This window comes from Mus pahari, chromosome 6 (assembly GCF_900095145.1).
Source record: "Mus pahari chromosome 6, PAHARI_EIJ_v1.1, whole genome shotgun sequence".
Taxonomy (NCBI): Eukaryota; Metazoa; Chordata; class Mammalia; order Rodentia; family Muridae; genus Mus; species Mus pahari.
In genome coordinates this window covers 99560640-99583771 of record NC_034595.1, presented here as the reverse complement: position 1 = coordinate 99583771, position 23132 = coordinate 99560640, and the positions used below count along the sequence as shown (strand labels likewise).

The window sequence follows — 23132 nt, the reverse complement described above, 5'->3', positions numbered from 1 at the left end:
GGATTTCTGAGTTTGAGGCCAGCCTGGTCTACAGAGTGACTTCCAGGACAACCAGGGCTACACAGAGAAACCCTGTCTCGAAAACCAAAAAAAAAAAAAAGAAGAGAGAGAGAAAAGAAAATGAGCTAGCTCTCTGTTAACATCAGGTCACCCTCCCAGAACAGCAAGTCAGTGCAACAACCATGGAAGGCTTTACTGTTTACTTCTGTTTTGACTGTGGTGGCCTTTTATGCATAAACAACTGTACACATACTCCTTTCCAACACATCCAAGAACACAATGTCTGGCTGAAAGCACTTGTTAATGCTTCTCATTTGATTCCTTTTGAGGGTGAGGGGCTAGATCCAGACCCTTCCACCATTCATTTTTATGAAGCTCTGCTGTCCTGGACCTCTGTAGATTTACCCACCTTTGCCTCCTGAGTGCTGGGATTAAAGGCCTGTACTATCACCCACCTTTTAAAAAAAGACCAGGTGGTGGTGGTGCACGCCTTTGATCCCAGCACTTGGGAGGCAGAGACAGGTGGATTTCCAAGTTCAAGGCCAGCCTGGTCTACAGAGTGAGTTCCAGAACAGCCAGGGCTACACAGAAAAAGCCTGTCTCGGAAAAAAAAAAAAAAAAAAAAAAAGATTTATGCGTTTTTGAGTGTTTGCTTGTGTGGTTATCTGTATACCTACAGTGTATATGCCTAGTGCCTTGAAACTGGAGTTAGGAGAGTTGTGAGCTCCCATGTGTGCTCTGGGGACTGAACTCCAGCCAGTCTTTGCAAAAATAGCGAGTGTGTTTAAGCCCTGAATCATCTCTCAGCCCCTTTCCACTGTTTCTCTTTATGCAAAGTGCAAAGCCTATTTTGTAAAACGTCTTCATAGAGAAGGTGAATAGTGGACTGCCGAGCCTGACAACCTGAATTTGATACCTGGAACCTACATGGTAGAGAGAGAGCTAGAGCAGTCCTCTGACCACCACCAGTGTATGGTTTTAGCTGCACATACACACAAATGTAACTTTTTCAAAAGTGCTACAAGGAGCCCAGCCCGTTGGCAGTGCCAGTGATCTCAACACTCAGGGAGGCAGAGGCAGGTGGATCTCTTTTGAGTTCAAGGCCAGGCTGGTCAAAGCTACACAGAGAAACAACTTTCTCAACTGTATCCCTTGTCCCCCCCACACACCCACACTCCAAAAGGGAAAGTGCCAATGTTTGAGAAAAACTGCAAGATCAGTTACTAAAGTCAAACATTAAGCCAAGTGTGGTGGTATACACAACCAAATGCATGTTGGTCTCTGAGGTTAGCCTGGGTCTACATAGTCCCAAGAGAGAAGACAAGCAATAGTGGAAGAGGCAGCCATTTGCAAAAGCTGCTTCAAAGGACATAAAGAATGTATCACTCGCATCCAGAAAGCCCTGGGTTTAATCCAGAACAGCGCAGAAACAGTATGATGGCACATACATTATCCATTACTTGGGAAGCAAAAGGGTCAGGACATGCTTGCTTGGCAGCACATAGACTGAAAAGAGGATTAGGACAAGGTCATACTCCACTATAATAAGCTTTAAGGCCAACAATGAAACTGTTTCAAATGTGGACTTGCAATCCATGGAACAGTAGAAAAGAACCTGGAGGAGTTTTGCAAGGTGGGACTCTGATTGGACCCTCCACGGGCTGGACGCCATCCTTGGCTGTCATTCCAGGGTTATTGCTTTCTACCACTGGGATTCAGTGACAATTTTGAAGAACACAAAGATGAGTTAATCTCTTACCTGTGCTCCTGAAGCAACACACTAAGCAGTCTTTAAAATTATATTCCCTCTCCCTTAACAGTGAGTACTATTTATAACTTTGCAGAACGTACTCTTTCCAGGGCTGTCTAACCTTTGTGGGCTCAGGAGCTGTTCCGTGGGAAGGTTATCCACTGACCAGGGAGGACTTAATTTTACAGGAAGAGCTATGCAGAGCTTGTGGGGCAAGGCGAGCACACTCTGTTGTGTTGTTTCAGCCACTTTACAGAGAGCTGCTGCAGTGTGCAGATGATCAGAAGTTCTTTGTAATGACTAGCCCTCTAAAAGAGTGGTTAGGTCAGACGGCTGTGGGGCGTGCTCACAACCATCTATAATGGAATCTCATGCCTCTTCAGGTGTGTCTGAAGACAGGACCCCCCCCACCACCACACACACAATTCTCCAGTCAGTCATCATTGTTTTCTGCAAACTTAAGACTTTGATTTTCTGAATAGTTATTTCCTGGTTTCATCTCTCATCCCAAAGCCATCTTGATCATAAGCATTTAGTTTTTTAGTAACTCACTTGCAGAAGCTCGAAGCCAGTCTTGCAGAAGACAGAAAACCTGTCCTTCAGGACATACGTGGCTTGCACAGGTGAAATGCTGCCATTAGGTGGCGCCATTGGATCAGGGCAGGGCCGTGCTGTGCAAGGGGAACAGGTTTATTGTTTATGTCTGTAACAGCCAAATCTGGAGTTAGCAATCTGCATTTTAAGACTTGCATCTTGCTGGGTGTGGTGGCACACACTTTTATTCCCAGCACTCAGGAGGCAGAGACAGGCGGATCTCTGAGTTCAAGGCCAGCCTGGTCAACAAAGTGAGTTCAGGACAGCAACTTTTTTTTTTCTTTTTTTTTTTTTTTTTTTTTTTTTTTTTTTTGAGACAGGGTTTCTCTGTNTAGCCCTGGCTGTCCTGGAGCTCACTTTTTTTTTTTTTTTTTTGAGACAGGGTTTCTCTGTGTAGCCCTGGCTGTCCTGGAGCTCACTATGTAGACCAGGCTGGCCTTGAGCTCAGAAATCCACCTGTCTCTGTCTCCCGAGTGCTGGGATTAAAGGAGTGCGCCACCACGCCCGGCCATTTCTTTGTCCATGACTCAGCTATAGTTAGGTAGTAGGTAAGCTAGATTTGGGGCTGGCGAGATGGTACAACTGGTAAGAACACGGCTTTCCAGAGAACTCCAGGTTGGTTCCCAGCACCCACATCAGTACTTACAACCACTTATAACCCCAGCCTCAAGAGATCTGATGCTTTTGTCCTTGGCATTTGTACACACATGGCATACAGACATTTTTGGTCTTTTGAGATACAGTTTTATGGTGTATTCTTGACAGTCCTGGAATTTGAGCTGTAGATCAGGCTGGTCTTGAACTCACAGAGTTCCACCTGCCTCTGCCTCCTGAGTGCTGGGATTAAAAGCATGTTCCAGGCCAGGCATTAATCCCAGCTCTTGTGGGGCAGAGGCAGGCGGATTTCTGAGTTGGAGGCCAGCCTGGTCTACAGAGTGAGTTCCAGGACAGCCAGGGCTACACAGAGAAACCCTGTCTAGAAAAATCAAACAAAACAAAAAACCATGTGCCAGATCTGCCCTGCTAACACATTTTGTTTGTTTGATAAGAAAATCAAGAGCCAGGTATGGTGGCATACACCTTTGGTCCCAGTACTTGGGAGGCAAAGGCAGATGGACCTCTGTGAGTTTGGGACCAGCCTAGCCTACAAAGTGAGTTCAAGGACAGCCAGGGCTGTTGTACAGAGAAACCCTGTCTTGAAACATCACTGCCCTGTCCTGTTCCCCCCTCAGTGCCACAGTGACATCACATTTCCCCTCTGGATTGGGAGCAGGTGCTGTTGGGGACTCTGGCCTCTCTGCATTGAGTATTTTTGGCACACTTTTTTTTTTTTTTTTTTAAAGTAAGCGTGAGGACAGAGCCTGTGCATGCTGGACAGGCTCCCTGCCACTGGGCTGCATCTTCACCCTTGTTAGTACATCTCTATGAAGAGTAAAGATGGGCAGGTAAATAGCTGTCTGGGCAGGTGGGTGCTGAGGGCATGATAGAGAAGGGAGCATGGACCTGTGCTGAGGCAGCCAGCTATCGCTATAAAACAAATTTGGGGCCATCTGACCGATAGACTCTAACTCAAAACACCAGAGTTGAGCAAAAAGGGGGGTGGTGCTTAGGTAAATGGCCAAAGGGGTGGGAGGAGGGAGGGTAGCCTGTGGCTGTTTTCTGATCAAGGGCCATCACTTGACAGACCACCCTACTCAAGCTGGGCTCCCTTCCTAGGCCTGCCAGGAAAGAGTCCAATGCTTTATAGCTTGCTGATGCTGCATAAGGGACAGACACGTCCTTTACTGCCTGCATCTGAGGGCGGGCCGTTAGCTCACCTGTGCTTGTGTAGTGTATCTTCCAGCCTGTGTGGTTCCCTGACTCGTCGGTGGCAAAGGTGATGGTCACCTTATGGCTGTCAGTTTCAATCCTGGGAGGCAGTGTCTTCCCACAAAACGGGCCATATTCCCCCTTGTCTGTTTGAATCTGAATAAAGAGACTCTGAACCCCCGGGACCTGCAGCAAAGTTCTAGCCCCAGTTAGATGGAAGCAAAGTAACTCAAACTGGCTTGGGCAGACTGGGAACAAAAGGGGGGGGGGTGTATCTTAATGCTGAAGCCACAGCCTGGCTTAGACCTACTCCCAGCCCCACAAAGAAAGGCTGAATGAGTGTTCACTGGAGGTTCAGTGTTAAAAGATGGGGGAGGGGAAAGAGCTATGGCAAGGATGCAAGAGCCAGACCTTGAGGGAGTCGTAGGGGCACTGGGCTTCAGGGTGCGTCTCCACATCGAAGGACTCCACGAAGTCCAGGATGACACTGAAGCCGTCCTCCAGGCGGATGCTGTAGGTGCAGCTGGAGAGCTTGGGGTATGGCTGCGGGTACTCGGGGCTACTGAGATACCCAGACCTCCCTGTGAACACCTGGCCTGCACAAAGGGCTGGGAAAAAAAGAGGATAGGATGGCATGGCTCTGCTCCTGGAGGGACACTGGAGGATAGGGAATGCCTGCGACATCCAGATCCTGGGCTTGGTCAAGACCCTGCACTTGACCATCTGCAGAGGCAGGAGAGGACCCCAACTCTCACACCAAACGATGCTGAATGGCAGTGGGGAAGGGGACTTCGTTCCCCCCAGGCTTTGCCTGAAGCATGATAGTATTATCTGATGGTTTGCCAGGGCCCAAGCTCCTATTCCAGGGTCAGAGTCACAAAGAGGCGGAGAGCAAAAGAAGTGGGGCCAGAGGGAGGAGGGCCCTAGAAATAGGAGGCAGGCCACCTCCCCAAGGTCTCTAGGATCCCCTGAAAAGGACAGAGGAGGCCCCTTGAACTGAGGGTTTTTTCTGCTTTCAAATCACTCAGTGCCCAGCTCAGCAGTTCCCAAGTGAGTCCACAAGGGGGCTTCCACCCATATCTGGCAGGGACCAGCCCGGAGCCCTTGATCCCAGGTAACAAGCTGAACAGGCCTTTCCCAGGCCTTCCCTGGTCTTAGAAGTGGCTCTGGTCTAGGGAAGTTTGTTACCAGTGTGTACATACAGTCTGCCTTCCTTTCTTGGGCTGCCAAGCTGCCCTGAGGGTGGAGATCAGGCTCCAATTCGGTTCCCTGCCCGCCTGCTCATGGTGGGGACAGGCTGGGGAGAGGGCCTGTAGGAAGTGAAGGCTCTCCGCACTGCCCTCCTTTTGGAAGGCGGCTCCATACCGGTAGAGAGGACATCCCTGGATGCAGGGTGGCTAGCCTGATCCTCCAGACCCACTTTGATCTCTGTTCCTGAACCAAGCTCCAGGGTCAGGGATCAAAGACCTGCATTGACCTATAAACAAGAACTGGCTAAAATGTCCTGAGATCAGCCCCAGGGAACCCAGTAGAGGTGAGAGGGTCTCCGTGTGTGAGCTCAGGGAGTTCCTACCTTCGGGCTGTGAGACGACGAGAAGGGTTAAGATGAAGGGGCCGAGGTTACTCTACTGCCCTCCAAGCCCGTCATCCCAAGCCCGGCAAGAGACACACAGCCACAGTGGAAACGGAGGCAGGTTTATTATTGTCATGGGTAAGGTGAATGGGTGTTGTAGCTGGCAGCCACTCCAGCCTGACAGAGCAGCATCGTGTGGGCATGTACTGACTGGTATCTGACTCACTGGGGTGGGCGGGCTGGAGCTGAGGGAGGTTTAGAGGCTCTGCTCTGGAAGAGAAATGGGGGGCGGGGTCATCAGGAAGGCTGAGGAGAGAAGGGCAAAGGAGCAAGAGACAGGGTAGAGGAGGCCAAAGGGTTCAGCCGCTGGGGTCGGGACCGTGGCTCTGAGCCTGCCTACACTCCTCTATTTTGAGCTGCTATGGTAGACACTGGAAGCTTAAGGTGTGCCCGGCTTATCCAGAGATACCAAGTCCACCTAGAAACCACCCAGAAGGAAGAGACAATTGGCTGATGGAACTAGGGGTTCCAAGAGTAGGGGCGGGATCAAAGTACACCATTGGAGGGAGGGAAAGTGGGAGGAGTTAAACATGCTAATAGTGTTGGAGGGAACAGAAGAGCCCGGTTCCTTGGGCAGAACAGCTCCTGCTTTGGTAGCTGGAATAACCTGGTGTAGATTGGATGCCCCTACCCCCTCACCTGAGCACGTGTGCTTGTTCTGGTGGAGAACGTAGCCCGCTCTGCAGGAGCAATAGTAGCCGCCCAAGTAGTTGTGGCAATAATGGTCACAAGGGACTGAGTCTCCCAGGGGCACTCTGCATTCATCCACATCTAGGAGAAAGAGGCCAGGCAGACGGGAGGAAAAGAGGTGGAAGACAGAGCTCAGGCTTTGGTGGCCCTGACCCACTTGACAGGAGGCCTGTTGCTTCGCCTGGGCCCAGAGTTGCAAGTAGCACCGTTGCTAAACCAGTGGCAGGTTAAGTCACCCAGGCAGAGGAGGGAACAGCCACCATCAATCCAGTGGCAACTGGGTAGAAGCTTTCTGAGCAGAGGTTGAGCCACTTCCCTGAGGTCACACAGTCTCCTTCAGGGACCAGAGAATACATTCAAGTGGAAGGCTTCAGCCTGTGCAAGCCCTTTGTAACCCGATGGGTACTCTGCGTCACTGCATTCACATGGCACGTGACAGCAGAACCCACCCGCCTTTCCTGTTGGTTTGACCTGAATCCAGAGCCCCAGGAGCGGTGGGAAGCAAGAGACCCAAAGATGGGGATGGGGCTAAGACAAGCCAGCCACCCAGCCACATCTGGGCTGCCTGAGCCCACCACTGCTCACCCTCTGCTGCATAGAAGGCCTCAAATCCTGTGAACGGCTTCTCATTGGAGTAGTCGGAGTGGAAGGTGACCTTTAGGCTGGGACCCAGTGAGTAGAAGGTGTCATTGCCAGGTGCCTGCTCAGTGTCTGTACTCTCCTGCCCACACAGTGTGGCCAGCACCTTGGTCCCTGAGCTCAACTGTGGAGTCAGGGGTCAAGGGAGGGAGGTTAGAACCAGGCCCGGCCTCCCTTCTGAACAGCCTTTGCTGTACCTCATAAGAAGGCCCCAGCCAAGCCGTCAGATACCTTGACAAAGTCATACTCGCAGCGGTAAGAGAGTTCCAGGTCGAAGTGGGTGAAGTAGAGGCGCAGGCGGTAGCCAGGCGGTGCAGTCAGTGTCCACGATCGATCCTGATGGTCGTCATACTTCTCTGGGAAGCCAGGGGACACCAGGCGCCCGAATACAGGCTCAGGCCACTTTGAACCCAAAAGTGTGGCCACCAAACTCCACAGCAGACCCAGGAAGATGAGGAGCCTGTAGGCAGGGGAGTGACATGAGGGTCCAGGCCTAACTCACTCTGCTTCCCCGGAAGCTATGGGTCTCCCACCCACCTCATGGTGTGCCACCTAGCTCTGCAGGTCCAGCGCCTATCACCTTTGATCTGTTTGTCCACCAGGCCCCACCCCCACAAACCAAGGATTCTGGGAATCTACCCATGGCTCCTGCCTGCCTCCCTTCCAGTCAGGAAGGTTCGGTTCGGTGGCTCTGAGAGCCAGCCTGGTAGTAAACCTTAATTCTACCCTCACCCACCAATCTGCACTTCCTTCCTAGTGGGACCAGAAAGATCTGGTAGGCCAGAGTCTCAATGACTACATGGACAGCCTAAGATCCCACCCCCACCCCCACCCCCACCCCCACCTCAGGGAGGGGCAAAAGAAGAACAATCTGAGAAAACTCATGAACAAAGGAAGCGGAACACGGGGCAGGAGATAAGCTGCAGCTACGCTTGGGGCCATGAGTGGTGGGCACAGGTGGGAGGAGTGTCTTTCTTGCAAGTGACTTTTTTTTTTTTTAAGATTTATTTATTTATTATATGTAAGTACACTGTAGCTGTCTTCAGACAGTCGGTGGGTGCTCTTACCCGCTGAGCCATCTCACCAGCCCGCAAGTGACTTCTAAGCCCACAGCAGAATTAGAAGCTGGGGTTCCTGGCACCAGTGCTCACTTGGAGGTAACATTACTCAATTGACAGCAGGGTCTTTCTTTCTTTCTTTCTTTCTTTCTTTCTTTCTTTCTTTCTTTCTTTCTTTCTTTCTTTCTTTCTTTTCTGGTTTTTCGAGACAGGGTTTCTCTGTGTAGCCCTGGCTGTCCTGGAACTCACTCTGTACACCAGGCTGGCCTCGAACTCAGAAATCCACCTGCCTCTGCCTCCTGAGTGCTGGGATTAAAGGCGTGCACCACCACAGGTCTTTCTATTTAGCCGACTGGCTTTGAACTGTGGAGACCAGGCTAGCCTCAAACTTGTCTAGTTCTGCCTGTGACTCTGGAGTGCTGCTGGGAACTTTCATCCCAGCAATTACATAAGTCAAAATTGAGAAATGGGGAGGCTTGGCTTGGCCTTGGGCTGGACTATGGAGGCCCGCAAGGACGGCAGTTGTTTAGGTGTCTGTCTGTCTGTCTGAGTGCTGAGCCATGTATGTTCAATGCTTTTAGAGCCCAGAAGAGAGCACTGGCTCTCCTGAAGTTGGAGTTACAGGCAGCTGGGGACCAAGTACTGAGAAGTGAACTTGAGAGCCCCAGGATAGCAGCTAGTGCTAACAGCTGAGTCAGCTCTCCAAAGAAACCTCGGAGCTGGGCAGTGGTGGCGCACACCTTTAATCCTAGCACTTGGGAGGCAGAGGCAGGAGGATTTCTGAGTTCGAGGCCATCCTGGTCTACAAAGTGAGTTCCAGGACAGCCAGGGCTACACAGAGAACCCCTGTCTCAAATCAAAAAATAAACAAAATTTTTGTTTTTTCATTATACCAAAGTTGTTAGGCTCAGAACTGGAACAGTTAGCCTCGGCTACCAGTCCTCAATCGGCCAATTAAACAGGCACATTTAACAGTGAAAAGCAGAGAAAAAGGATTTAGTCAGTGTGGCCACACTGGGAAGAGTAAAGAGGTCTAGTGAGCTCTTCAGAGACCTGACCTGGGGTTTAGATTTAACTGGAGATCGAGAGGTTTGCGTACATAAGCAATACTGTTCACCATCTCAGCTGTCAGGTGAACGGGAACTGTCAGAACTGTGTGAAATGGATTCCTGGGAGACACGTTCCTTCGTGGGCAGGCGCTAGGCTGAGGCCTTCCCCCAGCAGAGGATGCCTGGACAGCTCTAATGCCTTGCCATCCACTATTTCAATGGTTGGGTCAAAAGAAGGGCACAATGCCCCTTCAGAATAGCTTCCCTCCTCCCATGGCTCAGGGAGACCCTCCCAAGTGTCTTCAGGGACACACTGGCATTGCCTTGCCCTTGGTGGACTTCTCTTCTGGTGGGGAGCTGGGGAGCCAGGGCCTGCGCCATCCCTGCGTTGAGGCTTACAGGCATTTCCTGTCAAGAGGGGAAGGAGACTCTCAGGGGGTCACCAGTTCCGGAGGAATGGCCATCCTCTCTGGTTCCCACACCGTGGGTATGGGCAGGTACCCTTGCTAAAGCTCCTTTCCAGTGGGGAGACTGAACAAAGACTTTCTCCTGAGGTCCGAAGGCCAAGATTCCGCTAAAGTTCACTTGGGGAACTAACGATCTATTAGGTTCATAGTTGAAGGTTACTGGCAAGGGGGTGGGGTGCTCCTCCCCAAGAGGCTGTGTGTGGAAAGCCTTTACCCAGCAGAGATGACAGCTCCCTTCCTGGTCTTCTGCAGCTGATATACTCTGGCCCCTCCCCAAGGCCACCTGCACTTAGGGATCAGTTGGGTCAGGTGAGGGTCTTGTGACCCTCCTCACCCCTGAATTGGGGGAGGGGGGTAAACAGTCAACAACCCCAGCTAGGATGTCTCTTTCACAGCTAAATGCCACAACACAGGACAGTCACAATAGTTGTCTTTGCTCAAGTAAATAACTCCTCACACATGCTCATGCAAACAGCATTAATTAAATGCAGTGAGACTGGGACAGACAGACAGACGGACACACACACACACACACACACACACACACACACACACACACACCACAAAACTGGAAAGTCTAAGGGGCCTGATGAGAGGAAGGGCTCAGTGGTGGGGACAGACAAGAGGACACCTGGTAGCTGTGGTCAAGCACATTATACATGTGAATGAAGGTGTGAAAGGAAAAAAAAAAAAAAAAAGTGCAGCAGCCAAGAACACTGGCTGCCCCTGCAGAGGACCCAGGTTCCAGCCCCAGCACCCACACAGCCACTAAGAGACTAACTCCAGTTCAGGGGATCTGACACCCTCTCCTGGTCTCTTTGAGCACATGGTGTGCAGACAAGTATACAGACATGTTTCGGGAAATTGAAAACAAGGAATGTAGAACCAGCGGCGCCAGTGCTTGTGCTACTGCCCCGACGGCCTGGTCAGCCATGCACTGGCGGGCAACGGTCGGACTGGTTTTGTTTTGTATTTATTTATGTATTTGTTTGTTTATTTATTTAATGTGAGTACACTGTCACTGTCTTCAGACACACCAGATCGGATTCCATTACATACATCTCGCGGAGATGGCGGTTGCTACCACACCAACCCCGTGCTTCAAATCCAGCCCCCTACCCCCGGCCTTTGTGTGCACATCTGGCAAACCCAGGCTTTGCCGCCATACCTTTCTCTCTTGAACCCTGTGGGGCTGCTCGAAGGAAAACACAACACAAACTCAGTTCAGAAACAATGGTAACTCAATCCCTGGGTGTAACAACTAAAACCTAATCCTGTAAACCTTATTAAATCTGACTCCTCTGGTGGCGAGTCCTTGTGGATCCGCCATGACACCAGGAAACTCTAGCAGCTACCTCTTACCTCTATGCTGGCCCCATTCCAAAAAGGACCTAACTGGCTCCAGCACCCTCTCTTCCTCCCTCCAACCTGGAAGTCCCCCCTACTTGCCCAATGATTGACTCCTTTATTCATTAGTTGATTGGTTCACAAGAACAGTACCAAGGGGCTGGAGAGATGGCTCAGCGGTTAGGAGCACTGACTGCCCTCAGAGGTCCTGAGTTCAAATCCCAGCAACCACATGGTGGCTCACAGCCATCTGTAATGGGATCTGATGCCCTCTTCTGGTGTGTCTGAAGAGAGCAACAGTGTGGTCATGTAAATAAAATAAATCTTAAAAAGAAAAAAAAAAGAAAAGAAAAAAAGAAGAGCACCAGGCCCATCCATACCCAGGCAAACATTTATACACATAAATAAAACTTTACAAGTTTCTGTTTTCTGTGCTGGGAATAAACCTGGACCACCTCATGTATATATTCAACTATATATTCAACTACAGAGCCATGTCTACCATTCTGTAAGTGGCCTTTTCATTTTCCTAGGAGGTGACAGAATGCTCCCCTCCCCTCCCTCTTCCTTTTCCTCCTGAACTTTCCTTCCTTCCTTTCTCTCTCTTTCTTTCCTTCCTCTTTTTTTCTTTCTGCTCTCCTTTTCTCCTCCTCCTCCTCCTCCTTCTTCTTCTTCTTCTTCTCCTTCTTCTCCTCTCCCCTCCTCCTCCTCCTCCTCTTCTTCCTCCTCCTTCTTTTTTTTTTTTTGGATTTTTGAGACAGGGTTTCTCTGTGTAGCTCTGGCTGTCCTGGAACTCACTTTGTAGACCAGGCTGGCCTCGAACTCAGAAATCCGCCTGCCTCCGCCTCCCAAGTGCTGGGATTAAAGGCGTGCGCCACCATGCCCGGCTCTTCCTCCTCCTTCTTCTTCCTTCCCCCACCCCTCCCACCTCTCTCTTTGACAGTTCCTCGGTGTAGCCCTGGCTGTCCTGGAACTCACTTTGTAGACTTGAGATCCACCTGCCTCTGCCTCCGGAGTACTGGACTCAATCTGTGCACCTCCATTCCCTGGTTCCAAGTCATTTGAACCACCTTTGCTTTTATTATTTATTGTGCATTTGTGCACAGGCATGAAAGTCAGAGGACAGCTCGCCAGAATTGATTCTCTCTTTCTACCACGTGGGTCTCAGGATTGAACTCAGTTGGTCATGCCTAGTGGCAAGCGCTGTTAATCATTGAACCATCTTGCTGAACCTTTGTCAACATTTCTTTTTAGTGTTTGCCTGAATGTATATGTGTGTATCATGTGCATGCCTGGTACATGTGGAGTTCAAAAGTTATCAGGTCCCCTGGAACTGGAGCTACAGATGATGTGAGCTACCGTGTAGGTGCTGTGAATTAAGCCCAGATTCTTTGCAAGAGTACCCAGTGCTCCTAACCACTGAGCCGTCTGTCCAGTACCCTGTTGGTTTTCCCACAGGTCAGGCTGCCTTTGAGCTCAGTTTTCTAACTTTAGGCTGAGTGCTGGGATTACAGGTGAGTGCCAGGAACCTCTTATTTTTCTCTCCTTGTTTCATTTGATTTTAATAGACTCAGTCTATGTTTTTTAAGTTTTCCCTGAGATTAAAATATGCTATCCAGGAGGGAAGCTCCTTAAGCAGGAAGGGTAAACTACATAAAATAGCTGCAGGAAGTCCCTGAAACAAACAAGATTCATTAGGCCATTCCCTGCCAGAGTAAACAATTAAAGATGACAGTTTCCTCAGATGGAAGGCCACCCAGCTGCAAAGACTCAGAGACCAGACCACTGCCTGGAGAGAAGCAGAAACCAGCCAAGCACCTGAGCCAGGTTTCCACCAACTGAAGTATCTGGAAAGGTCACTCTCCGACCTGTTGAGCTGCCTCAGGCTGTGCAGTGTGCTCCAAGTTCCCAGCTTTGTGAGCTGTGCTGCAGTGGGCTTTAGTGATACAGTGGTCTTTGTATCATTTTTGCCCCAGTAAAACTAGCTGGTTCACCAAATGGGCCTTTGATGGAATCTATACTTTGGTTTGCGTGTGTTGTCTCCACAGGAAAAGTTTTGTTGTGCAACATTTTTCTCACAAGCATAGAAAAGGAGATAGGGTGATGGCTCCATCGGTGGTTATGAGTACAGTGCTCTTCCAAAGGACCTGAGTTTGAGTCCCAGCACTGAAGTCACAGCTCATCTTTTGGCCTCTCTGGGCATGCATACTCTGGCAGACACACAAAATAAGTCCTTATGCAAGGAGGAGGTGGCGCACCTTTATCCCAGCACTTGGGAGACAGAGGCAGGTGAGTCTCTAGACTCTGAGGTCAGCCTGGTCTATAGAATAACTTCTAGGACAGCCAGGGCTAAATGGAGAAACCCCCATTGTGGGAAGCCAGGTAATTCGCCATTACAAGATGGTGCCGACTTCCTGCATGCTTTCTTGATAAACAAGCAATGTGCGCATGTGAGTCACTGCTCGCCCCGAGCATGTTAATGAGGTTCTGATGGCATATCCAATCAGGAGGCTCCACGCCTATCCTAAGCATATATAAGCAGCACCAGTTTTCGGGCTCGGGGTCTTTCGCCACAGCAATCAAGCTCTCCCAATAGACGTGTGCAGGAGAATCCTGTTGTGTGGCGTCTTCCTTGCTGGCGAGGCGGGCGTCCACAAGTGGTGCCGAAACCCGGGAACCGTGAACATCTGCAGGCACGAGCGAGGACCCCCTGTTACAGGGAGGATTCAGAACTGCATTACAGGGAGGTGAAGAAAGAAGGTTCCTGAAAAAACTGCTGAGAGAACTGATGGTTGCGTAAAGTTCAGAACTTTCAGCAGTCAGGGTCTGCTGGCAGGGTAACAACTCCAGGAGTTTGGGGAAGGACCTCGGGGAAGCATAGAGGTTAATTAAGGATCCCAGAGCAAGGACGAATTTAAAAGGTTCTCGGTAAGGAGACATATCATGCCCGGTAGAGGGACAAAGAAAGTTCTTGGTACAGAGACAAAGTTAAGTGAGGTTAAGGTTCAAAGTTAGGTTCCCAGCACAGGGACAAAATTAAAAGTGAAGAGAGCAGGAGATTACTTAAAAAATGAAAATAAGAGAGGTGTTGGTGCAGCTGTTAGTAATTTTGAGTTTGATTAAATTTTGTCTGGTGGACGAGAGTGGAAAATATGCTGCCAAGTTAGAAAAGTTTTCCTGTGGCCAGGCTGGGTATTTTAAAAGAGATTGTTTTTCCAATCACCCAAGGCCAACTACTGTAGCTCCCGTGAGACGTCTAAAATTATGTTCACGGTGTCATAAGGGCTCATGCAGCAGAGGCAGAAGGGTGTGGGCGAGAAGCCAGCGGAGGAGAGGAGAGGCTGGAGAACAGAATGGCCATTGAACAGGGGGCCTCCTCTGAGGTATGGTTAAGGCATTGGAGTCCTCAGCTCTTGCACCCCATGGGTTTTTGATTCCCCATTGCACTGGGATGAGTGAGGCTCGGCTACTCAGGACAGCCTTTGCACATCGCTAAGTCTTATCTCATTGCACGCGATAAGGTGTCCTAAGGAAGTCTATCGTTATTCCATCTTGATTTCTGTGGATTGATGAAATTCATACATGGCTCGATGGATTAGGATTAATCAAACAAAAAAGGGGTTGTGGGAAGCCACATTAACGCCATTACAAGATGGCGCTGGCTACCACTGGCCACCGCCCNTGTATTTCGGGTAAACAACCAATGTGCGCAGGTGCAAATGGGTTTCATGCCAAGTCACAGCCTGTCCTGGGGCATGTAAATTAAGGACTGAAAGCAGAACCAATCAGACATGGCCACACCAGTCCTAGGCCTATAAAAGCAGTGCTAGTTCTAGGGCTCGGGGTCTTTCGCCACAGCAATCAAGCTCTCCCAATAAACGTGCGCAGAAGAATCCTGTTGTGTGGTGTCTTCCTTGCTGGCGAGGCGGGCGTCCACACCCCATCTTGGGGGAGGGGAGGAAGAAAAAACAAAATAACTCCTTAAAAATTAAGAAAATGTTTAAAAATATAAAAATTATGAAAACAAGCCAATCAACATCCTGGGGAAAACCTCACAAAGCCACAAGGGACTACCACCTGTGCAAGCTGTGAGCACGCTACACACGAGACACAGGAAAGCCCATTCATGCCAGTGCAAGCTGTGAGCACGCTACACATGAGACACAGGAAAGCCCGTTCATGCCAAGCAATGGTGGCGCACACCTTTAATCCTGGCACTTGGGAGACAAGAGGCAAGCAGAATTCTGAGTTCGAAACCAGCCTGGTCTACAGAGTGAGTTCTAGGACAGCCAGGGCTACACAGAGAAACCCTGTCTCAAAAAACAAAAACAAAAAAAAGAAGAAGAAGCCCATTCACCAAGTGGGCAGGCAGGGCAGGCAGGAGAGGGGGGAGTTAAACTTTCATTTTTACAGTGCTGGGCTGGAAGCCAGTGTACTGCACATGCCAGGTGAGAGTTCTATGCCTGAGAGGCCTCTGCAGCCCTAAACCCTCAGAGAATCAATGAGAGCAGACATAGCCAAGCCCACAAGTAGTCATGTGGATTTGTTTAGACAATAAGAACACCCAAACCGATGGCACATTGATGGCTGTGTGAACTGGGACATGGGCTCGGGCACCAGACCCAGGTGACAGTCAAACATTCCAAGACTAGCCTCACTTGAAGTTGCAGTTGCTTAGCAGTGACTTGTCTTCCTTGTTTGTGACTAACTTTTCTTTTTTTTTTTTTTTTTTTTTTAAAGATTTATTTATTTATTATATGTAAGTACACTGTAGCTGTCTTCAGACACTCCAGAAGAGGGCGTCAGATCTTGTTAAGGATGGTTGTGAGCCACCATGTGGTTGCTGGGATTTGAACTCAGGACGTTTGGAAGAGCAGTCGGGTGCTCTTACCTGCTGAGCCATCTCACCAGCCCCGTGACTAACTTTTCAATCAAGGTTCTTCTCGAACCCTTGTCCCATTCACAGAACCCAAAGAAACACACCGGATCATCAGAGAACATTGCCAAAGGCAGAGGGTAATGGGTGAACACACAACTTAGGTCCCTCTCTCACACAACCTGCTCTCTTGCCTAATTGCCTGGCTTGCACTAATTGCCAGGTGATCTGAGTGTAGGCTTTCCCTGTGCCCCAATCAAACCTCATTACCCATACAACTGTCATTGTAGGAACCCATTATGAAGGACATGAGTCACTCCCATCAAGAAACTCCAAGGTTTTTAGAGCTTTGTAACTAAGGGCAAAATAGTTAGCAGAAGAGACAGCTTCCCAGACATGAACCTACCATTCACTGCTTCTCCTGAGCAGCAAGGGTCTCTGGGGATCCTTAAACCAGGGTCTGGTTAATCTGAGAATTTTAAAACTATAAGTAAGATTTCCAGCTCTTGGTGACATACTTAATCAGTATTTAGAGTTCAGGGCCAGCCTCGTCTTCTACAGAGTGAGTTTTGGTATAGCCAGGGCTACACTGAGAAAGCCTACCTTGAAATACAAACCAACCAATACCCCTACCCCCAGCACAGGCTGGTCTGTCCGAGGATCTCGTGGCCTTCATCAATAGGCTGACTCCAGGGCAGTACTGTACTGTACATGTCTGGGGCTCTCTTAGCCCCTGCTCCCTGCTCCAACCTGAGTCAGGGCACTGATGGGCATCATAACCCCAGTGGTCAGGTACCAGGGAGGACTGACCGAACTCGGGTCACAGTGCCAACGGGAGGCAGGAGACTGGACTCCATCTAATTTAAGGATCAGGAGTTTGCCCACCTGCTCTACCCAGCAGCACCCTGGCCTGGGTCTAAAGGTAGATCTGCCTCAGGCTGGAAAATGGTGTTCCATGGATCTCTTCCCGGGACCCCAAGTGTTTGACCTTCCTGCACTGAGGTGTCAGGCCCAAACACAGCAGACATTTAGCTAGGAGTTTTGGGGATGGGCACCTAAGGAGTTAGGTTGAGGCCATTAACAGCAAGAACAACCAGCGCCCTGGCAGTTTGTGTGTGCCAGGCCTGGGTCCCCAGAATTATTTCACAGGCTTCCTTGTGAGGGAGATTGCAGTGTCACTCCAGTAGGAGGCCAACCGCCTTGGTGACCCTGCTAGCCCACAAATTTCCCATAATTTCCCCTCCATGCCCCTTGGCGAGGGCAGGAAAGGGTTGGTGACTCCTGCTCTAGCTAGCCTTGCATGCAAGTCCTGGGGAGAGCAGACACAAAGACCTGTAACTGGCTCCTCTCCAGAACCCAGAGCCTTGCTTCTGGGAAGAGGCTGTGGTGCAGCAGAGGGTCAGGTTCAGCACCTTGGAGAGAGGCCAGGCCCATGCAGGTAACTTTGGAATCCTGGGAGAGCGCCTGGAAGGATTTGAACTCAGGTTTATATCCACAGCAGAAGCAATGCTTCACTGAGCAGGTTATGATGCACCCTGCTTCAATCCATAAACTAGGAATACTCTTGGGCAGTTGAAAAGCTATAGCTTCAGGCTGCCCTACCTGGACCCTTACCCAATAGCACTGGGCCCTAGAGCAGGCTCCCCACAGGCCACAGAACATCTAACATCTGGCAGTACCACTGGTAGGACGAGAAAGAAAAGGTCAGAGGTCATGACTGAGCTTGTTATAAATACACATGTATTTTGTTGGGTCACAGGGCATAGGCGGTGCTGTACAGAGCTGGTATAGGCGTGGGGCTGAACGCCACAGAGATAGACAAGAGAGTGAGTCCACCCAGCAGGGCAGGCCAGGCAGCATCGTGGGGCCTGTAACACTTGGTTGGTGGGCAAGAGTCATCTGGGAGTCTGGTCCAGGACTGGTGGTCCCCAGACAACTTGGAAGATCCTTGGTCCAATCTGATTGAGGTCTCAGGTGGTGCTACAGTGGCACCTGGATTCAGCTTATGTCATTGAGGGCCTGGTGGGATATGAAGGCAGTCAGGAGGATGCGTGCAAGCTGTGCAGGATGAGGCCTAGTGGGGAGCTTGGCAGGCCACTCACCTTCCTGGTGAACTCAGGCAGTACGAAGGCTGCGCGGTGCATGTCCGAGTTATAGTATTTCAGCTGCATCTGCTCCACCTGGGTCTGTGTCAACTGCTGCACGGGCTCCCGGAAGTTGGTGCTCTGGGGACCAGGGACCAAACAGCATCAAGGTGGGGCTCTTAGTGCCTGCCCTCGCCCCACCCTGCAGGCAGTCCCCCGCAGCTCACCGGGTTTTTGCTACACAGCATGAAGCCGATCTGGCCACTGGGATAGGTGGGAATGCTACAGTAGGCATAGTCCACCACAGGGAAGAGAGATTTGCAGAAGTGCCTCATCTCCTTGATGAGGTCCAGGTGCAGCCACTGGCATTCACCTATGGGGAGGCAGGGAGTCAGCCTTGCCACAGAAGGCAGCTGGCCCACCCTGCATCCCACTGTGCCCACCCCACACTCACCCTGGCAGCACAGGATGCCATCTTCCTTGAGCGCTGTCTTCATGAGCTGGTAATAGGACTCCTTGAAGAGGCTCTCTGCAGGGCCTAGAGGGGTAGAACATGGCCATCCTTTCTGAGACCTCCAGGCCACGGTCACCCATAGCAGCTCAGTGGCAAAGCAGGTGCTGGACCCATGTTTGTGGGATTCGGCCCTTACTGCCTTAGCACCCGGGAGGCCCTGCATTCAATGCCACCCCCCCCCCACACTGCATCACAGCACACCTGGATGCTGGCCAACAAACAGAGGGAAGAAGCCCAGGTCACTATGGACCAAGGCTAGATAGACACCCCCACTGTCCTCAGGCCTCCATCACCACACAGCTCTAGTCTGGGGGCTGTTGCGTGTTGTAGGATGTGCCCTGGCTCACCCATGGGGTCTGAGGAGTCCGTGATGATGACGTCGAAGGCATCTTGGTTCTGTTTCATGAACTCAAAGCCATCGCCCACGTGGAGAGTCAGCTTTGAGCTGGAAAAGCCAACGGCCATGCTAGGCAGGAACTTCTTAGAGACTTCAATGACATCCTGAGGAGGGGGACAGGAAGGTCAGGGCTGGGTCAGAGGCTGGGGACTCCTCGTGGGGTTTCTTTGGACAAGCCTTCTCTTTTGTTACTCTTTCCCCCAGATCTACACAATGGAACTGACACCACCTCGGCTCTTCATGGTTTTCAGGCCTCATCTCCCCGAAAACCAAGTGTCCCATCTGAATGGAGCTTTCTTGACACTTCTGTTTTTTTGAGAGAAGGTCTCAGATAATCCACACTGGCCTCAAACTCTCAATCTTCCCGCTTCTACCCAAGTGCTGGGGTTGTAAGCATGCATGGCTGTACCCTTCCTATCAGCCTGTGTTCTCCTGTGTTTTCTGTACCTTTTACCCCTGTCTGGCCTCATCATGTCATGCTGTGGTGTCTTCTCTGACCCAGAACATCAGCTCCACGCTCAGGGACTCGCCTGTCCTTGGCTGTATCACCCCAGCACCTTGGGTAACACTCAGCATACAGTAAGTGCTCACTAAAACCATACTGGGACTCAAGGGTAGATTCCTTAAGTTGTTGAGATCCCTGGCTCTGCCTGGGCCTTAAGGCAGAAACCAGCTCTGAAAGTACTAAGAGTTAACATCCATGGTGCTGTGTGTGCCAGGCCTTAACTATCTGGATTTCCCACTGAACCGTCTAATCAGACTGAGGAAACAGGGCAGGGATGGTAAGAACATTGCGCCTCGGCGTGCAGTAAGAACGGGACAGAGCTGACTCTGGTGACTCACACCCAGGCCTCCTGTACGGCACCCACCTCATCGATCTCGCACTGGACCACCGACTCCACAGAGGGGTGCTTCACCACTTCCCGCAGGACGCCCCCATCTCCACCCCCGATGATCAGCACCTGGACCGGGGAAGGACAAGTCAGGACTGAGCAGGCCCACTCCCACAGAACCTGCTCTTCCCAGCTACAGGTCTCTGAGTCATTCTCTGCTCTCCTGAACGCCTCTGTGCCTCGGGGTCCTGGCAGCCTGAGTTCCCCTCTCAGGGCTCCTAAGGAGACCAGTTCTCCCAGGAGCTCAATTCATCCTGACCGGCATTTCCTGACAGTCATCTGGGTAGCGTTTGTCCCCAAACATCCCCACCTAGTGTCAGCCAGACATGCTTTTCTAGGACCCCGAGCTCAGGGCCGAACCCGCGGGCAATGCGGTACCTTCCGCGGGTTGGGGTGGCTGCAGAGCGGCAGGTTGGCGATCATCTCCTGGTAGGAGAACTCGTCCCTCTCAGTACACTGGATGACGCCATCCAGAACCAGCACGTTGCCGTAGGTTTTACTGCGGGCAGAGACAGTCCGGGACGTGGGTCCTGGGACACAGGGGGGATGGGTCCCAGGCCCCTGGGCGCGCACATGGCCGCCATGGGGTCCCGGGGTGGGCATTCGGGGTGACACGTGGCAGCCGGGCCACACGTGGGGGCTGGGTGGGCCCCGGGGTCCCCTCGGCTGACGTGTCCCGGCAGTGACACGTGGACGCAGGGTCGGGGCCAGCGCAGAACTTCTGACAGCTGTACCGGCGCACGGCGGGCCTTACCTGCGGAAGACGAGGATGTCTTGGTACCGCGATCGCCGGTGGTGCAGCAGCTGCTCCACTTGCAGCGACAGGGCCTGGCCGGGCCACAGGCTGCAGGTCTCTCGGAACCAGCCCTCACGGATGGCGGCGGGGCCGGGCGCGGCTGGGCCGTCGGGGCCAGGCTCCATGGCGGGCGGGCGGAGCGCGTCGCGGGCTCGGGACTGCAGGCCGCGCGGAGCCCCCAGCACAACGTGACCAGCTCGGCCCGCCGCCCGCGCCGCAACCTAACCCGCTCGGGGGCGGGGCCTGCGGGGGGGCGGGACCCCGGCCCTCCAATGGCGGCGTGGGCCGGCCCGTAGCTTCCCCAGGAGCTCATTGGCTCCCCGGGCTGCCCCTAGCGGTGATTGGTTGGGCCGTGCCGTCTGTCAGCCGCAGCAGGGTAGTGCGGCGGGCTGCCGGGCCACGTGGGGAGAGGCCCAGGCGGCGGGAGGGTTCCGGGGCGGGCGGCGCCGGCGCAGGGGTTCGAGGACCGGGGCCCATCCTTGGACCCTCGTTGGGTTTGAACAGATCGTGTGTCTAGTCTGGGCGCACATGCGACTTTTATTTACTTGCGAGGATTGTCGCGCCACTTGGCTACTTTGCTTCGGATTGACAGCCAGGAGCGGGTGGCTGCAGAATAAGAATGGGGCTCTTTCTATATTTACCAATCGAGGCCCCGCAGCACATGCATATTCAAAGCCAAAAAAGACTGGCGCGGGTTTTTTTTTTTTTTTTTTTTTTTTTTTTACAAACTGGGTCTTGCTCCTTGAAGGGTGGGAGGGAACGTGGCTGTTTTTATGAAAATGTCAAGGAACTTATCAGAATCACATTAAGCATGCTAATTACCAAATATTAAATGCTAATTGCTCCATACACAGTTTGAATGCCAAAGAAGGAAGATGAACCACGAATGAGCTATTCCTGCCACGGTATCAGGGATGGTTTCTGACTGACACTCAGCAGCCTCCACCTGGAGTGGGAGCGTGTCCCCTTGTCATAACGCACAGCTGAAGGGCGTGAGCTGTTGCTTGGAGCCCTGTCCGTGCGTTGGCTGACTTCAAGCTCGCAAACGGAGGAGGGAGGGAGGAGGGAAGTCTACAAAGTTGCCACCACGGCGTCCAGGGTCACAATGGCTCAGATGGAGATTCGTGATTGACTGGGACAGCCTGTGTTGTGTTCATAGAAAGATAAAGAGGTATAAGAATATGTTTTATGGGGGTATGGTGAGGGATGGGGGAAGAGGGTGCTTCAGCGGGCCCATGCCAAGGCATCCCTGAGGGACCAGCTACAAGGTATAGTATAGAATAAGAGTTTATTCGGGGCACGGGGAGGGGAGTTAAGAGGGTAGTAGAGGCAGAGAAAGGCAGAGAGGAGAGGAGAGAAGTAGAGGCCGGTCATGACCCCGTCTTTAGAGGGGAGGTGGGGGAGGGAATGCGGAGATGCAGAGAGAGGCAAGAGTAAGGGGAGGGGGCAAGCAGCCCCTTTCATAGTGGGCCAGGCCTAACTGTGGGGAGGAGCATACCTGGCTGTTACCAGGTAACTATGGGGGCGGAGTCCAAGCAGAATAGCAACGTTCTGAACTCATGAGTATCTATCTACAGGGCAGCCTCGGTACCTACCAACCAGCACAGCTCTGCCTCTGGGCTATGGATGGCTGTTTATTTGCCAGAAGCCCTGAGCCAGAACGCAGCTCGCCAGAAGGCTAAGGATACTTCCTAGACACGCGGCCCCTGATGGCGGGCTGAGTTGAATCCATTCCATCTCTCCCCTAGGAAGTAAGAGAGGGAACAAAGTTGTTCTTGAATGTGCCCTCTAGGAAGACTGAATTGACCACACCTGTCAGATTTAGGAAGATGCAGATTCTGGAAAAACGGCAGGTAAAGCCAGGCATGGCGGTCCATACCTTTAATCCTAGCACTTAATGAGGCAGAGGCATGTTTGGATCTCTGTAAATTCAAGGTCAGCCTGGTCTACATAGTGAGTTCAGGACGATACATAATGAAACCCTCTCTACAAAACAAAACAACCCCCCAAAACTAAAAAGCCAACCAACCCCCAAATCCAAACAAAAAACTCAATCAAGTGAACAAAAAACTAGGAATGCAAACTCCCCAAACTGTTTGGTCTTAAATAAAACTAAGTGAAACCATGTAAGCAGAAATCTTCCTGACCGCCCAGTGGCCCAAAGTGCCAGCCAGCTGGGAACCTGGAGGAAGACCTGTGGTTTTGCCTTTAGTCTCACTACCCAGTCCACGGAAAACCACAGTGATACAATCAGAATCAGAAGCCGGGCGGAAAACAGATTTGTCTCTGAAGTCAGAACAGGAGTGCTGACGTGCGCAAGGGAAGGGAGGCTGGGACAGTGACTAGCAGAGCCTGTCAGTGAACAGTGGCTGCTGGCCAAGGGGCTGCCACAGTCTGTCACTGTACAGACTGGCTAAGGCAGTCAGCACTAAAGAGTCTTCTCTCTTTTTTTTTTTTTTTTAATTTTTTTTAAATTTTTTTTTTTTTTAGATTTATTTATTTATTATATGTAAGTACACTGTAGCTGTCTTCAGAC

General features: G+C 51.4%; 2 protein-coding genes across 5 annotated transcripts in view; both read right to left on the bottom strand.

The window, feature by feature from the left end:
* Masp2 (mannan binding lectin serine peptidase 2) overlaps window positions 1–7693 on the bottom strand; it is a 13090-nt gene extending 5397 nt beyond the window's left edge. For 2 of the 4 annotated variants that reach the window (XR_003844058.1, XM_029539470.1), the window contains exons 1-7: window positions 7653–7685; window positions 7347–7575; window positions 7062–7239; window positions 6426–6557; window positions 4565–4761; window positions 4162–4309; window positions 2303–2421 (exon numbers count right to left, since the gene is read on the bottom strand). Coding sequence is in view for 3 of the 4 variants with exons in the window: in XM_029539470.1 (XP_029395330.1) it covers window positions 2303–2421; window positions 4162–4309; window positions 4565–4761; window positions 6426–6557; window positions 7062–7239; window positions 7347–7575; window positions 7653–7657 (1008 nt within the window). In the remaining variant the exon portion in view is untranslated. Of the gene's footprint in view, window positions 1–2302; window positions 2422–4161; window positions 4310–4564; window positions 4762–5834; window positions 5997–6425; window positions 6558–7061; window positions 7240–7346; window positions 7576–7652 lie in introns of those variants that run through there. The other 2 variants (XM_021200711.1, XM_021200712.2) reach the window with 2 other exon arrangements.
* A 9923-nt stretch (window positions 7694–17616) lies between these two features.
* Srm (spermidine synthase) lies at window positions 17617–20828 on the bottom strand. The gene is made up of 8 exons (XM_021200256.1): window positions 20555–20828; window positions 20179–20299; window positions 19777–19869; window positions 18858–19011; window positions 18451–18534; window positions 18224–18369; window positions 18015–18137; window positions 17617–17931 (listed from the first exon to the last, which is right to left on the bottom strand). The coding sequence occupies exons 1-8, from the start codon at window positions 20719–20721 to the stop codon at window positions 17911–17913; spliced, it is 909 nt and encodes a 302-aa protein (XP_021055915.1). The 5' UTR covers window positions 20722–20828; the 3' UTR covers window positions 17617–17910.
* Between the last annotated feature and the right edge of the window lie 2304 nt (window positions 20829–23132).

Coding starts and splice junctions, on each gene's coding strand:
- Srm (XM_021200256.1), bottom strand. CDS start 20,721: ATGGAGCCTGGCCCCGACGGCCCAGCCGCGCCCGGCCCCGCCGCCATC. Junction 18,138..18,223: donor TGCTGTGTAGCAAAAACCCG/GTGAGCTGCGGG, acceptor CCTGGTCCCCAG/AGCACCAACTTCCGGGAGCC. Junction 17,932..18,014: donor TGCCTGAGTTCACCAGGAAG/GTGAGTGGCCTG, acceptor ATATCCCACCAG/GCCCTCAATGACATAAGCTG.